Source organism: Aythya fuligula, chromosome 9 (genome assembly GCF_009819795.1).
Source record: "Aythya fuligula isolate bAytFul2 chromosome 9, bAytFul2.pri, whole genome shotgun sequence".
Taxonomy (NCBI): domain Eukaryota; kingdom Metazoa; phylum Chordata; class Aves; order Anseriformes; family Anatidae; genus Aythya; species Aythya fuligula.
The window spans coordinates 21,751,072-21,767,010 of record NC_045567.1 but is presented as its reverse complement, the minus strand read 5'-3'; the positions used below and the strand labels follow the sequence as shown (position 1 = coordinate 21,767,010).

The 15,939-nt window shown below is 42.1% G+C and overlaps 1 protein-coding gene across 1 annotated transcript; it reads left to right on the top strand.

Moving 5' to 3' along the window:
- Window positions 1-621: 621 nt before the first annotated feature.
- Window positions 622-7,394, top strand: SAMD7 (sterile alpha motif domain containing 7). The gene is made up of 8 exons (XM_032192858.1): window positions 622-724; window positions 1,304-1,430; window positions 1,571-1,707; window positions 2,848-2,926; window positions 4,208-4,887; window positions 5,147-5,268; window positions 6,026-6,136; window positions 7,122-7,394. Exons 1-8 carry the CDS (start codon window positions 622-624, stop codon window positions 7,392-7,394), a joined length of 1,632 nt encoding a protein of 543 aa, XP_032048749.1.
- The last annotated feature ends 8,545 nt before the right edge of the window (window positions 7,395-15,939 follow it).

Below are 15,939 nucleotides of genomic sequence, written 5' to 3'. Positions count from 1 at the left end.
TTTTTCCATGGCCCTTTGCTGGTTGCTTTGTCCCTTCATATTCTCTAGTCAGGTGCACCAGGGTATACAGAAGTTAGGATGAAGTTTACAATTTCAGCTTCATTTTCTAGTGCATTTAGTACAGCCCACTCAGCCATGAACAGAAACCACCCAGATGGTCACTGGACCAATATGGTACAGCAAATATCTTCGCAGTTGCCTCCTATTTTTTGAGCTGCTGCACAGTTTAGTTCTGCACTAAAACGCTTTAGTACTGAGCTTTAGCATGCTTTAGCAGCTCAGAAGCACTTTGGCAGCTCAAATGCTCTTCATGAGGCACCCAGCATCCTAAACCGCTTTAAGTCTAAAGTATCCTTAAAAAAAAAAAAAAAAGAAAAGAAAAAAAAAGTCCACAATCTTTGCCAACACAGAATTGAGCATTTGCAGCATTCAGAAACGTAGAGAACACCACCAGACCAGGCTGCTCCAAACCCCATCCAGCCTGGCCTTAAACACTTAATCACAGGGATGGGACAACTTGTATAAAACCTACTGTTCTTTACATTGTTGAATGTCTTACTCCTTTCTTTGGGCCTGCTGATTCTGTTCTCACTGGAAAAACCATTGCTGTCTCCTTACAGCATGACTCCTCGGGATCACATGAGAAAGATGTCTATGCTGGGGGAGCAAGGAGCTCTCGAAGAGAAGCACTTGTACCGGCTAGCAAGTGGCATGGCAGCAGGAGGTAAGCAGGAAGAAACCTTACGGCACATTTGTTTATAGGATTGCTAATCTCGAGAAACAGCCAGCAACAGGTTGAATGCCTTTTAAAAAGGTATCTCAAATTTCTCTTAGGAATAATTGGAAAAAGCATTTCGCTATCAAGGTAATTAAAAGTTAACATGGGGAACTGCTGGCATTCAGAAGCTGACCAAGAGGTGCTAAGCATCTGGAAGAGGAGTCAAGGCCACAGAGCAGCTCAGCAACAGACGCTGTAGCTGGACACAGAGGTTCTGGCTCTAATTGCAGGCTCTTCTTGCTAGAGCTGCTCTCTCACAACAAAGCTGGTCCCAGCCAGTAAGATTTTTTAAAAAGAAAAATCATATTAGAAATGAAAACTCTCTCAAACAGAGAACTTCACATTCATGGCTATGCTCTCCCAGTTTAATAGTGATATACAAGTTATTGCTGATTGTAAATTGTCCTTGTATACACTTGACTGTGCACACCCTGTTTATTTTTACTGCATTTTGATTGTATAAAACCGCATTAGTTAAACAAAGCAGTTAAGGTGGCAGCGGAAACTGTGTATGCTTTGTGTCAGAACTGCGGCAGCGCCAGGAGATGCTCATGAGGAATCAGCTGATGGCAGTAAACCCCCCGCTAATGGCCACTGGCCAGCAGAGAATGCAGGCGATTTCCTCCCAGTTCGAGCCTCGACTGGTAGACAGGTATTTTTCATCATTTCTCTAGCGTAATACTGCAATTAAAGAATAAATGTTCATGTGCTGTCCTTCAGTACATAAAAACCTTATATTAGTATTAACCAAACATTGTCCTTTCAATGTCTGAATGTCTTTTTTTCTCGCAGAGATTTGTTACCTTCCACCGAAATGATGGCATCAGCTGACCCAAGACAAATTCATATAGCATCTCACCTCGGGCCCACAGTCCCACAGCACACAAACATGCCAAACATATTGTCCAACCGTGTTTATCCAGGCCCAGGTAATGAAGCACTGTCTGTAAGTTGAAAAGTGATAGCATGCAACTGAGAAAACAAATGGCACCTATTAGGTTTTTTTTCCCCCCATTGGTTTATCAGCAGTATCTGCAACCCTAATTTATTTTCTTTGGTAAAATAGTCTCACTAAAAGGAGACAATCTCTTACTAGGGATTCTAAACTGTGCCAGTTTAGGTCTTAAACACCGATTTCAACTTCTGTTAAATACACTGATTTCCAAACCATTTGCATCTTTCTGTTCTCTCTTTCCTTTTTTGTTTCCCAGGTATCGCACACCTAAACAGAAGTCTGCAGCTAAACAAATGAGTCCAATCAACATTTTCTGCTACATTTAACTCATGCTCATGTATCAGTATTAGCTGTTTTAAAAGACTACTTTATTGAACATATTCTCTAATCACAGTATCAGATGCCATTTTATCTCTCAACAGATTACACTTTCTAAATTGGCTTGTTGGTTGTCCTAAATGAAGACTCAGAATTACAGGGCACAGCTCTAAGGGAAGGCTGGATACCACAGCATGGCAGCAGAACTGTGGTACACACATCATGCTAAAAATATATTTACATGAGTTTATTTATAAGCAATTTATACACTGCTTTATACTGAGAGGTCCTATCTTATGGTTCCTTCTTTGACCAGGGGATGCAAACTCTGGATTCTGTATAGATCCATAAAAAGAATTTCTGGCTTCAGATTTTTTCCTCTAAACGCAGATCTCAAATAAGAAATTACCTCAAGAGAAAATGCCTTTTAAAATAACATGACATCTAGGCTGAAAATAGTCTTTAAGGAGCAGGTTTGCTTTGCTTAACCATTACTTTCTGAGCAGCTGTAACTACTTCAGAGACCTAAGTCACCAAATAACACAACCCTGCTACCTCCTTCCTTTATGGATAACAGCGGGTGCACTTAACGACACATCTGATCCTAGACTTTGTGCTTCTTCTACATATTCCCACTGAAGTAATGAACACAAGTAGTATTTAACTTGAAGTCACAGCAGCTTCCTGGAGAAGCACACGGTTCAAGCCTTAAAAAGCCTTTTGAAGTGCCTTTGCATTGCTCCGGGGTTTGTGCATTTGCTTGAGGAAACAATTCATTTTATTTTTTCTCTTTAAGGATACAGCTTTCTCCAGCCGGAATCCATGGAGGCTGTGGCCAGAAGGCAGGAACTGGTTCAAAAGCAAAATATTGCCAGGTAATTGAGAGTAAGCTTTGCTCTGAGGTGTGGGCCAGGATTAGGGCAGCAAAGGCAGATGGAAGCAATGAAGTCACAGACTTTGCTGATTTTTTTATTAGGAATCATTAAGATAGTTTTTCAAACCACCCAGAGAAGCAGAGGACCCTCGTATCTCTGAGGGTCTGAGACTGTTGAACTTTCTGCTTGTCCCTATTTTGCTTTTAGCCTTAAAATGAGTTAGGGAACAGAAACAACCTCATCAGCTTGGTTAAAGAAACAAACATGCTACAGATTGCAGACCCAGCCCTTGAGCTCTGGACCCAAACAGCCTGAAGTTACAAAAAGTCAAAAACAAATTCAAACTTTACAGCTGTGTGCTATCACATGCACTACTTTAAGCCTCTACAGCTGGGCCCTGGGGATGATTAGCCACGTCTCCACCCCACCAAGGGTGGACAGCTTTCCCAGTTTAACCAAACGATGTGAATGTCAGGGTTACAACAGAGAGCCTGGTCATTTGTACCAGTTTCAGTGTAATCAGTAGCTGGTGAAGTAGTCACTAATGCCCTCCCTCACAGCCACACCATTTCCATAGGGAAACTCTGACCCCAGCTATACCTGCACTGGGATTCGGCACAGCACTGAGCTACAGCATCACTTGCATAAAGAGGTTAAAAGCAAAGAACTGATAAATTTTGATTAGGCATCTCAGGAGAACTATGACAGAAGTGTTTTAAGCTCTTCAGTAAGCCAGTCTTGATTGCTGAACTCCTCCAAGCACAAGACTTGCATCAACAATGTGCTTCACGTGACTGCCGCCACACAGTGTAAAAAAAATAAATAAAAAATAGCTAGGCACAAATAGTGGCAGCCTATATCCCCTTGGCCATATCAGCACCACCGCTGCCTGTTCAGGTTCTTCCCTCAGCCCACCAAACCCAAGAAACCCCCGAAGTGAATAAGCTCAGCCTAAATCCCCAAGACAAATTCTTACCCAACTCTTGAGCCAGTCCTAGCACCTTCCCCCTGCGTTCTGCCCCCAGCTCTCCCACTTCCTCTGGCTTTGATAACCAGGTGTTATCAAACAACCTGCTGCACCCCTGCAGCTGTGCTGGGCCCAAATGGGCCCAAATTTTTGTTCTTGAAGGGACTCTGCCCCTGACCAAGGTCCAGTGATCCCCCAATACTCTAGGCCCCGGAGGAGCAGGCCACGCTGTCAAATCTAACACGAAAAAAAAATAAAAGAGATGATTAAAGATCAGAGCTGCCCTGACTGCTTGTGCTCTGTGTGTCTCTTAGGATGGAAATGGAGATGAGTGCTCTTTTTCAGCAAAAAGAAATGGAGAAAGCTCATCGGAAAGGGCTGCTGGGCCTGGAAGCACCTTTCCTTTACCACGGGATGCCAGCCAGCCCCATTGCTTTCCGCGGCAGGCACAGACTACCTGAAGGCCACCTTCCTGGTGACTTATACGTTCATCGTACCACCCTCGATGAAATTCACGGCAACACTATGCTCATGGCAGCCAGCCCATACCCTCCAGTCGGCGCTTTGCAGAGGGAGAGGGGCCGCCGGCCAGGAAGAAGAGCTGGAAATCCCAAAACCGCAGACTGTGGTGCCAACGGCATCAAGAGCCAAGCCGAAGACAAAACTGCAGACCTTGCTTCCACCGCAGTGGATGACGAGAAAGAGGACAAGAAAGAAGCCGAGGTGGAGACACCAAACAAACACGAACAAAGCAAAAATCAGACCGAGCCATCTGCAGTTGCCAAAAACTGCAAAGAGTTTGAACAAGACCTGAGGAAAAACTGTGCTGCTCACGAAATTTCTGCTGAAAGCAACAGCTGCAGCAACACAAATGAGAAGGAATCTAATAGCTCTTGTGCTGCGTTTGATGACAAGTACATGTACCCTTCTGCAATCCCCTTCTCAGCACTACCATATGGGTTTCCAGTACCCAGCAACCCATTGCTAACTCCAGGTTTGTCAAGTCTCCAGCCTGCAGTTAAATGGCATATTGATATTCAGTATTATTAATGACTTGCTCTCTTGTTTCTTCCCTTTGATCTAAGCTAAATTTTGGTACAACAGAGTCATGGCAGCTAAATGTAGAATTTATACACAGTGCTGTTAAAATCTGGGGCTCTGGCTAAGTGTACAAATTCTTATGTTAACAGTCTTTTCCAACCGATTTGCCAGCAGAGTCCTAAAAACATTACGCTTGTCCTTCTTCCTTACAGGAGCACATGGCCTGATCCTGAACGGAGAAGACATTTCTACCATCGAAGACATTCGCAAGTGGACTGTGGATGATGTATACAACTTCATCAGCAGCCTCCCAGGCTGTTCAGATTATGCCCAGGTGATTACAAACATACATCACGTTCACAGTCACATTTTGTCTTTAGGATCCTCTAGATTTAAAGGCGGTCAAACAAATATGTTAGAGGTTAGCTAGTTGTCCCAAAGTTATAAATCTAGTAGTAGCCCATGCTCTGAGAGGTCGCATGCACTTCTGCTCGCATGCTGCAATCTGCAGTCATTGCTCATGACACGCACTAAGAGGATCAGCAGCAAAACAACAGTATAAAAAAAAAGCATCTTATTTTTTTTCTTTCTACATATCCTGCACAATTTTTAAAGCACTTCTACATTCTTGGATATTGGTTTAACCCGCCTACCCCTCTGAGCTCTTATGAGTGTCATTGCATTTAAAAAAGTGAAATATCATGAGAAATGCAAGAGGTTGAAATCGCATACACTGCTGGGAAAGATCTAACAAGATGAACACTCCTCTTTCATTGACAGCAGGCTGCTCAAGTTTCCTAAAATGAAACAAGCAACAAAACAACCCAAATGAAACAAACAAAAACCTCACTAATTAACATGGAAAGATGACAAAGTTCCCAAGAAAAGAAAGTAGACCAGCTACAGGCAAATGTGCAGCTATCTGTATATCTGAGCAAACAGCCTCACACTGCCGTTAAGAGAGAACTAGGAAGATAAAACACTAAAATTATTTCCTCCTTTTGTTGTCTATGCCTCGGGATTAAGCAAAAAAAATAACCAGTGAAGTCTGCTTTATCACCCCATGATGGTATTTTTTTGTTTCATGTAAGATATTCAAAGACCACGCTATTGATGGAGAAACCCTCCCGCTGCTAACAGAAGAACATCTCCTGGATACGATGGGTTTAAAACTCGGACCAGCATTAAAAATCCGCTCTCAGGTATGATCACCAAATGTACCAAAACCAACAAGTCACAAAGACGTGAAAGAGTCAGAAGTTATCGGGATATTTTTTTTCTAAACTAAAACATGTTTTTTTTTTTTTTTTTTCTCACTGATTAGGTAATTACTGTTAATATTGAGGTTAAAAAAAAAAAAAAAAGGCTTCCAGCATAGTTTGCTTTTGCTTCTCTGCACATACTGACAGCACGCAGGGAGACACTGGAGGTGGAGGGCTTGTGAGGACCGATAGTTTGAGAGATGCCCAAACTAGAGTGAGGACACAACTGAACTGGAGGCTAAGCTGAGGCTGGCAATGGAAAAGATGGATTTGATGATTTTGATGGATTTATTCTATTGCACTCTTTTCCTTTCCCAGCTGGTAAGAAGTGTTCTGATACATACTTGCTTTTGCTCCAGCCTGGCCTTTAAAGATGCCAAGTGAATGTTTCTACAGCCTTTCTGGGAATATAACCTTACATGTTTCACAGGCAGGCCGTCCCTTTATGTTTAAAATTTTCTGCTCTTCATTTCATCCAGTAATATAAACTCTCTGTGTGTTTCTGTTGTCTGCCTGTCTGTTTTCTTTAATCTCAAGCTCTCTGTCACTCTTCTTTTTAAAACCACCTTCCCAGCTCCTGGCTGGCAGTTTGCCTCCCCTCTGTCTCCTGGGTGCCACAGTACCTAGAGAGCAAGAGCTGTCAGCGCCAGCACGCTGAGCCATTTCCCAGGCAGGCTGTGCTGAGCATTGCCAAGCTCCTTCCACAAGAAAAATGGAAAAAGGCCGAGCCTAGAAAAATATGAGACAGAAAATAGGAGAGATTTTTTTTTTTTTCACTTTTGCTAACCACTGATAAGATGGTTGGGATCTACACGGCTTCTAGGCTTTGTCCCTGGCATTGCTACGTGACAGCCAGCCTCAACATTTAGTGATGTTAACTCTACCTCAAAAAGCAGCTCCTGCAACTGTGTTTCTGTCTTTAAAGGTGTCTCGACGTCTGGGCAACGTGCTCTACATGATGAATCTTCCTTTGTCCGTGCCTCTGCCGTCTGCTCCAGGCAAACCATCAGACCAGCCCTCCGACATCGCCTCCCCTCTTCACTGCAACAGCAGTGGTGATGCTCTGGATAGTCCCTGCTCGCAAGGTCCAGAAGCTTCAAAAACAGTGGAGCAGATTGTTTCAGAAAGCAGGGAAAATCCGTGTGACACAGCTGGGTCTCAGGCTGACTTCCAGATGATCACTTTTCAAAAAAGTTGAGCTGGGTCCAGGGCATAAAACTTTATTGCTGATACAGGAACCTCTAGTTACGAAGTGTTTGAGAGGATAGCTGCAGCCTGAAACCCCTGCATGATTGGGACTGAACAAAGTAAGCTGCAAATGATGCATGAGGCAGTGTGGCATCTCAAAAGCATTTTAAAAATGCGACTACATATTAGTGCAATTTCTTTCAAGTGCAATTCATTTAAAAGGATATCAGTACAGCTCACAGATACATTTAAATTTTCATTAAAGTCTGGTGTCATCACTGACATTTGTCAGAGGCTCAGAGCACTCCGTACAGTTTTGCAGGCTGCTGAGGAACTACCAGGAAAAGCTACGGCTGCACAGCTGGCTTCTGCTTCTGTTGAAGCAAAATTTACACAGAAAATGTATACAGCGGCATTTACATAGAATTCATTGGGAGACTATGGAATTGCCTGCTACAGAGAGAGAAATATACCCTGGACTCAGCAATTTGAGTTAATTCCATTCCCATTCTAGATCGAAGCCTTTCAAAGTGCCTGGGAAGGAGGTAAGGGTATAGGCAGGGTACGCAGATTAAATCCAGGACATCAAAATATTGTGTGTAGCTGCTGTTTTAATTATTCTGAGGCATTATTAATGTCAGGGCTGGAAACTGCTTTGAGTGACTGCATGGATGAGCTGAGTTTAGAGTGAAGCATAGGCAGATGCTGCCGTGAAGACCCGTCACAGAGACAGCAACATCCCTGGAGGTGGCAGGCTGAAAGGCTCCTGGTTCCTGCCAGCCTCGCTCCCTGCAGCAGCATCCTTCACCTCTGCTCCCCTGGGCAGGCCACAGACAGCCCTTCACTCAGCGATGTTCTTCATATTGGAAGAGGTCACCAACTGTAGCCTGAAAGCTGTCTTTTCTCTGCAAAACTGTGTTTTCCCCTCACTTTTGCTACCTATGACTACTTACCAATTATGCTGTCCAAACTTTGCAGCCTTGAGAGGAAGGGCAAGTATCTACAGCGGTCTCATAAAAGGAGTTAAGCCTGATTCTGCTTTTGCTGAACACTCTGCCACTGACTCCAGCTATGGCAGTTTGGGGCTTTGTGTGTTAATCTCCAAATACCGTACACAGGGTTTACATTTTTAGGGTTAACTGATAAATTCCAGTAAGGCCTGATGGACAACGGTGAAATGCTACGCAGCAAAATACTCCAAAGTTGCTGGCAGTGATCTTCTGTGATCTTGTGAAATTATTGGGACTCTTTCCATTAACACGAGAGTTTGATTATGTCTTACACATCATGTGAGGGCATCTTTCACATAAGGAACTGTTTACTGAATACTCAATGGTGTTTAGAAAAAGCAAAATTATGAGCTGAAATTGGAAAGCCTGCGTATAATTCCATAAGACTGCCTAAGAAGAGTACAACAGCATGATTAATCTTGGAATGGCTTTGCTTGGAATTAGTTTGCTGTTTGCTTTGTCTCAATGAGTTTCACAAAGTGTCAAGCTCCGTTCTCTTTATTAACTTTTCTATATTTTTTCAAGGCTTTAAAACTTAGTAAGGCAGCTTGGAGAGTTTTTTGTTGAACTTAATAATGAAAAATGTTTACTTTTCCAGATTCTGGATAAAACACGATTTTCAATGTACAAAAGTCCTGTTTGTAATGCTTTTACTTGTTATTTTAACATGTAACTTCTTAGATTACTTGCATCAGAAGAAAAATTTTACTTTTATAGTAATTTAATTGTTATGATTTCCCCCTTTTTTGAAGTAGATTCTTCATGAAACATTGGTGAAAAAGCAAATATTTTTATATAGTAAAAGTTTCAGGGACACCAATTTTGTTTAGCATCTGAAACAATTTCTAACTTTATCGTTGTTGTTGGTTGTTTGTAAAGTTGACTATCATAGTGGCAATGCCACTTATCTAATTAAACACAATTAATGTACTGGTTTTCCAATGGCACCCTGCCTCCTCACCGTCTTAATCTTCATGAGACCTCCACCCTGATGCATTTTAAGGTCAATTGGGCCACAAGATGTCGCTGCAAAGCTGCGAGAGGTTAGCCAAATCCATCCCAAAGTGACATGCAGCACACTGTGGGTACAGGTGGCCTGTCAAGAGCAAGGATGTGAAGAAACTGAACTTGTTTTTCTAAAGAAGCAGCAGAGGAGCTTGACTTGAAATCCCATATGCCAGGGAAGAAAGCCTGAAATCTGGTTCTGAAGTGTGTGACTATTTTTGTAAATGGCTCAGACGTGAACGGTTCCAAAAGCAGAGAAAGCCCGGATCCAAACTTTGCAGTCTGATACCACTTCTGCAATTAAAAAAAAAAAAAAAAAAAAAAAAGACATGAAAGCATGTGATGTGATCCTGTGCACATACTGGGCTCTTCTTCCCAAAACTACAAAAGGAATGACTTCCTGGCTTCCTGTACTGGGAGGAGACGCATCAGAGCAGCTACACTGCAACAAGGCCTAGACTGCATACTGTGCTAGGGGGAAATAGGAAGGAAAGGGATTTACCTAAATAGACATAATGTTTTCTATTTCTAACGAAGGAAATACCACTAGTAATGAAAGTTTCCTCCCTGACAAACACTTCAGAAAGAAAGAAAAGCAAAACAAAACAAAAATAAGGTTAAAATTCAATATATATAGAGAGAGAGAATCAGTAGACAGTCATACTTTCATTTTTGTTTTGTTTTCAAGTGTTATGTTTACACTGAAACACTCGAGGCCTTGCTGATTCTCAGCATCTGCATGTGGTTTTTTGTTTTTCAGTGCTTATTCCGGCTGCACAGGGGTGTAGCTAGCAATCACAAGTGGCAGAGCTGGCAGAACTGTGGTACTTGTTGATTTGCTGGTGGCTATACCTCCTCTGTGCTCATTTTATCTGCTACACTATTTAAATCCCATTGGAATGCAGATGATGTATTTTAATACATATGGCACCATCAGAGGTGTTTCACTTAACATCAGCTGTGTGTTAGGCTGTAACACCGATGCATTAACAGCTCTGCGGGGTGGAGTTGCAGTCATCCAACCATATCCAAATGTAATTTTGATAAAAGTTACATGAAAGCAGACACAAATCAAAGCCAGTGGTTCAATAAAATGAAGCATCTATCAACTGAATCTGGCATAAGAGGTCCAAATTCCTCATCACCTTCCTGTACTGATTTTGCATTTAACATGATAACTAACAGTGACAGAACAGCATTTAACAGAATCCTATAATGAGGGAGCTTTCGGACCAGATGAACAACAGTCTAAACTCGGCACTTAAGGTATACCTAAGATTGAAACCCCTTAAGAAATGTTTGTTTGTTTTTTCTTCCTATCTGGGAAAAATAAACAAAACCCAAAAACACCAACAACCAAGATTGCAGGTGGAGATGGCTAAACATTGAGTGAATTCCTTATTTTACTTTGCTTGCACATGCAGCTTTGGCCTGTTGAGCTGTCTTTATCCCAACCCATGAGTTATCTCACTTTCACTTTTCTGACTCTCTCCCCAGCTTCCACTGGGGGCGAGTGAGCACATGGCTGCGTGGTGCTGAGCTGCCTGCCAGGGCTAAACCACAGCAGAGGCTCCTGTGTTTAAAGACTTCCTTAATATACATCAGTGCAGTACAGCCAGTCAGGCTCAAAGTTGCTACTAATGTTCAAATCAATTTGTTCCTATGTATGTGCTACACGAGCAACCATGCTATGTTCTTGGCTCTCCGCTGGGTTTGTGAAACACAGTCTTCTCAGAGAATGCAAGAAACGGTGATAAGAAGCCATAGTTTCATGGGGAGAAGTGTACACTTTCCTTTTTCCCATTATTCCTGCCTGCTGTTCTATATGTACTTAAAAGCTAGGACATCCGAGCATTGGATGACCTCCACCCAGCCTTCATTCGCATTCAACTTGTACTCATTCCTTTGCAAACTTCCCTTTAAACAAACAAACAAGCAAAAAAAAGTCATCAAAGTTCACATCAGTGCAAGAGCCTGACATAGTAAACTATATCAAAATAGAATTTCCTTATTAAAATGTAAGTCTGAGCATACGTGGACAGCCATCCGTATTTTTAAGAGTGCTGTCCTTGGCAGCACCAGGAAAATGAAAGCATGGAACTGAGCTTTGTAATACAACCCAAATACCTGAGCCAAATAAGAAAGGTTTTTGACTGACATGGATGTGCAATGCATTTTACAAACCGTGTGCATAGTAGTCAAAGCCCCATGCAGCTTTCAGATCAGATAGATGTAATCCAAAACTATTGTAAGAACCTTTCCCAAGGCCTCCTTTGTACATGAGCTATTCATTCTTCTTCTAATACAATCCACAAAACTCTGCATTTATTTGCTGAATCAGTCTCTTCTGTGCTTTAAAACTCCCCCTACTATTTGCCATAAACAAATTGCATGCGCTCTGACTTCCACCAGGGCAGGTACATGCTTCAGCCCTTTACAAAACACCTGGTCAAAGGAAGAAGCGTGATGCTCTATGAATCAGCCTATTTGACCCCATATTTTCATCTCAGCCCTTCATTATTCACTGGAAAATAACAAGTCTGTTCAATGAGGCTGGGTGTTCATCAGGGTTCTCCTACCTGTGATGCTTGGCTTTGACTAAGCCTTCATGCTATAGTAATTCTAAAATAATAGGAATACATTTTATGGTAAGCAGAAAACCTGCCTCTCCTATTTCATTTGTTGTAGGCCACAAAAAAAAATATTTTTTATTCCGTTGACTTGGCCTTTATACATTCCTTTCCCTTGCCCTCCTGCCAAGTTTACCTAAGTCTGTATTCTTCCAAGCAGACATTAGTTCTGCTGCTATCCGTGTGTTCTTCTTGGACAACAATTTCCCTGTTGTTAAGGATGCAAAGTCTTTTACCAAGATTGTAGAAAAAAGGAACCTATTGCCTATGTTACACAGAGAATGATATTTTTCCTATAGTACAATGAAGACACAAATAGGTGTTTTGCTTTTACAACATTTAAAAACACAAGTATCTGGCATCTGCATGTGTGAACTACTGAAATAAAAATCAATCAACCAAAATAGCAAACAGAAAAAGCACTCCTAACCAAAGGGGAAAAAAGAAAGCATCACAAGTCAATCTGGTTTCATCTTTGCTGATTACCTTTCAGTTACAAGGTTCAAACAGTTCTGCGAGATAAGTGCTGCTCAGCCTGTGATTCATGGGCTTCCAGCAGTCTGTAAACAGTCTGCATTGATGGGCTGTAAAGCACTCACCAGCTTCTGGTTGAATCCGTTAATTTGAGAAATGTAAACCTGAGAATCACATTTTTATATAACAAGGATTTTAAACTCAAACACTTGTAATCATATCAACAAACGTATGGTTTTATAAAACAATAACATTTAGTTTTTCCTAATGCTAGATCTTTAATTAGTGCCATTCTCCTCCCCCTCCTGCTACTGCCAAAAAATACAGAGGTACGCAAGCCTCTTTTTTTTCTTTCCAAAAGCCTGATCTTATTCTTCCAAAAAATTGGTTGATGTATTTTCCATTTAACTTTTTTTGTATATCCAGGTACATCCCCGCTGACTCCGGTATGGTTTGCTGGACCAGCAGTATTGACATCAGGAGGGTCGTATCCTTACTAGGTTCACCAGGGATAAAATAAAAAAATATTCTTGCAATGAACAAAGCTGCTATCTGAAATTGATGAAACTGATTACATAAGGCCTAGAATCAGGGGAAAATCATGCTTAGTTCAACTATGTTTTTTTGTAGGTTATAAATATCAAATAATTCTGAGTTATGCAGAAATGAAAAGGAACTTGCAAGAATGGAGTTATTGCAGAAGCTTCTTAGTAAAACATAATTCTGGAGATTTTTCTAATGAATCTTTGTTGCTCTGCTAAATTAAAAGCTGAGTGGCGAACTAAATATTTATAAGCTTCTGAGATGGAAGTGACTCAGGATATGTCTACACTGGAGTGTGCTTCTGAGTAATGACTCGTGTTTGTGGGTGGATGTTAGCTAAACCTGCCATGAAAGTATGTGTTGCTGTACAGTATGAGGCCCATCTTCTTTGTATTTTGAACACATATTCAATGCTGAAGCTGACTGGATAAAATGGGAAGTCACTCCAGAGCCTGCAGCATGCTATCATGTATAAATGCTCTAGGAAATGGCTCCTAATGCATCATTTGGGAATTTGTCTATCCTCAGCTCCCTCCATGGATGTTCTTCCATCCTTCCTGCCTTCTCTCCCAACCATCCTCCTTCCCCTCAGCATAATGGTTGAGGTAACTCTGATTCGTGTTTTCCCATCTCTTCCCCCAAAGCCAGAAGGATTAACCATGGGTCCAGAGCTTTATAAAAATGAATGGCTAGTTCAGCAGAACAGATGCTTGGTTGAACTTCTGGTATTACCTCAATTTCTGTGTTGCAGAAGGCAGCGTGACGCCAAAGATAATTCGTGACATGCTGGGCAGTAATCCAGTTGCCAATGTGGACTTGCACTTCTGGTGCATATCAACTATGCCACAGTGGTAAGACCACATCATCTTACCAGTGTGACCAACGCTGGCCCAATAGCACACATGCCAGTAAATTGCCAGGAACAAGTGAATGTAAGGGTAGAAGAAAATATATACCAGAGAGAGTAAAACACTGCCTGCCTTAGTGTCCTGCCTCAGAGGCCAATAAAGGACACCTAAAATCAGAGTGTAAAAACAAAGCAAATGTCTCAGAGCACTTCTTTTATCTACAAGGATCTATTATATACCAGCCAGAGGAGATTTTTTTTGTTGTTTCATGAATGTATCTTTTTTTTTTTTTTTTGTTAAGCTACGTTTCCAGCATCCCTGCTGCCATATTAGATAACATAGTTGATTACACACAAGCTAATGAAATGCTGTGGGTTTTGCTTCAGTTGATAAAGGAAACCACTCCGATTGCATGCAATATCCTTCACAACAGTAATTTAAGTTTTCATGATTCAGGAAACCTTATCTAACAAAAATGTCAGTTGTCACTTAAGAGGCTGTAAATTCACCACATAATTCTGAAATGCTCCTTTTCCAACATGCCCCACAGTTAACACAGACACTTACCTTAAAGGCAAGCAGTTTGAACCTCCACTTCCATTGCCTGATTCTGCCAGTTGTGTCTCTCCTGTTCTCCAGCCATACTTGTGAGTACAAATGAGCTTGTCCCATGCAAGATTCAGCCTTGTTAGGGTCCACATTCCACAGTGATAGGAAGTTCTCTATCCAGTGCCTCACACTGGAGGATACGTTCCCTGGCCCACTTTCTGTCCTTCAGTCCTTTTCAGAGATCTGCTTGAGGTGGTCAGTTTACTGACAGCAAACCATGACAGCAACAGGCCACTCTTCATTGTTTTATTTGTCAAATTATACTCTTCGTGCTTGTGTCCTGATCATTAATTCTTGGTTGCTTCAGTTGCCAAACCATCGTTTTGGCACCAATGGAAGATTGTTATTATTAGCAAGCCATACGTTGCAGATGGCTAAAAGTTCTTCTGCAAGAAATCCTCAATTTCAGATGTGCTTTTATGTTACTGTAAGGTAAGCACATTAAATAACTGTTAAAATGATCGCTGTTTTAAAAACACATTTTTGAATAAATATATTTCACCTAAATTTTACGAGAGATTGCTTTATTGTAACCATAAAAACTTTAATTCCCTGTATTTACGATTTCCTCTCCTGAATGATACTTTCTCTAGTTCTCTCTGCAGTCAGCCAGCTTAATTTGTAACTTGTATAGATTTTCTGCCCAGCAACAGCAAGAGGAAAACGTTCAAAAGAGAAAGACGTTGCACCAGAAAAAAAATGCACTAATTCTGGCATGGTGATTCAGGGGCAAATATGCTACTGGAAGCAATCTCAGGTTTTTAATTACACATTTTTCAATCTAAGAGGTTCCAAAATCACAGGAATGGGAAGGCACAATGCGGTGCGAGAGGGCTGGACAAGATGATACAGCTCCACACACGCTTTTCCATCCCAAAGTGCCAGGGCGCGGTCTGGAAACACGGTGCCAGGATAAACCATTACACGCTTTCCTAGCTTCGTGACCTAATAGCAAAAGCATGTGGGGCAACCTCTGACAAAAATCCATTTTGTTTTATATAGGATGCTCTCTACTTGTAGTTCTGGAGCTGTGTGCGAGGGCCAGGGCACCCGTGGTGTGTTTAAGTGGGTAACACCTAACAAAGGCTGGGCACATCGGGTGTCTGCGTGGCCTAAAGGGCTCTTGGGGTGCACTGACCCTAAATGCACGGCTTGTGGCTGCCCAAGACGTGCAGCGGTGCGATGGGCACAGCCTATGGGGCACCTGCGGGCACCATGAGGGGTGGCACAACGGGGGGAGGTTCTGGTTGGAAATTCAGAGACATTTCTCCTCAGGAAGAGCAGCCAGGCGTGGGGACGGGTTGCAGAGGGAGGTGGTGGCGTCCCCATCCCTGGGGGTGTTCAAGGGGAGGTTGGATGTGGTGCTTGGGGACACGGTTCGGTGTGTGACGGCGCTTGGGAGGCGCTTGGACCTTGGAGGGCTTTCCCAGCCCTTA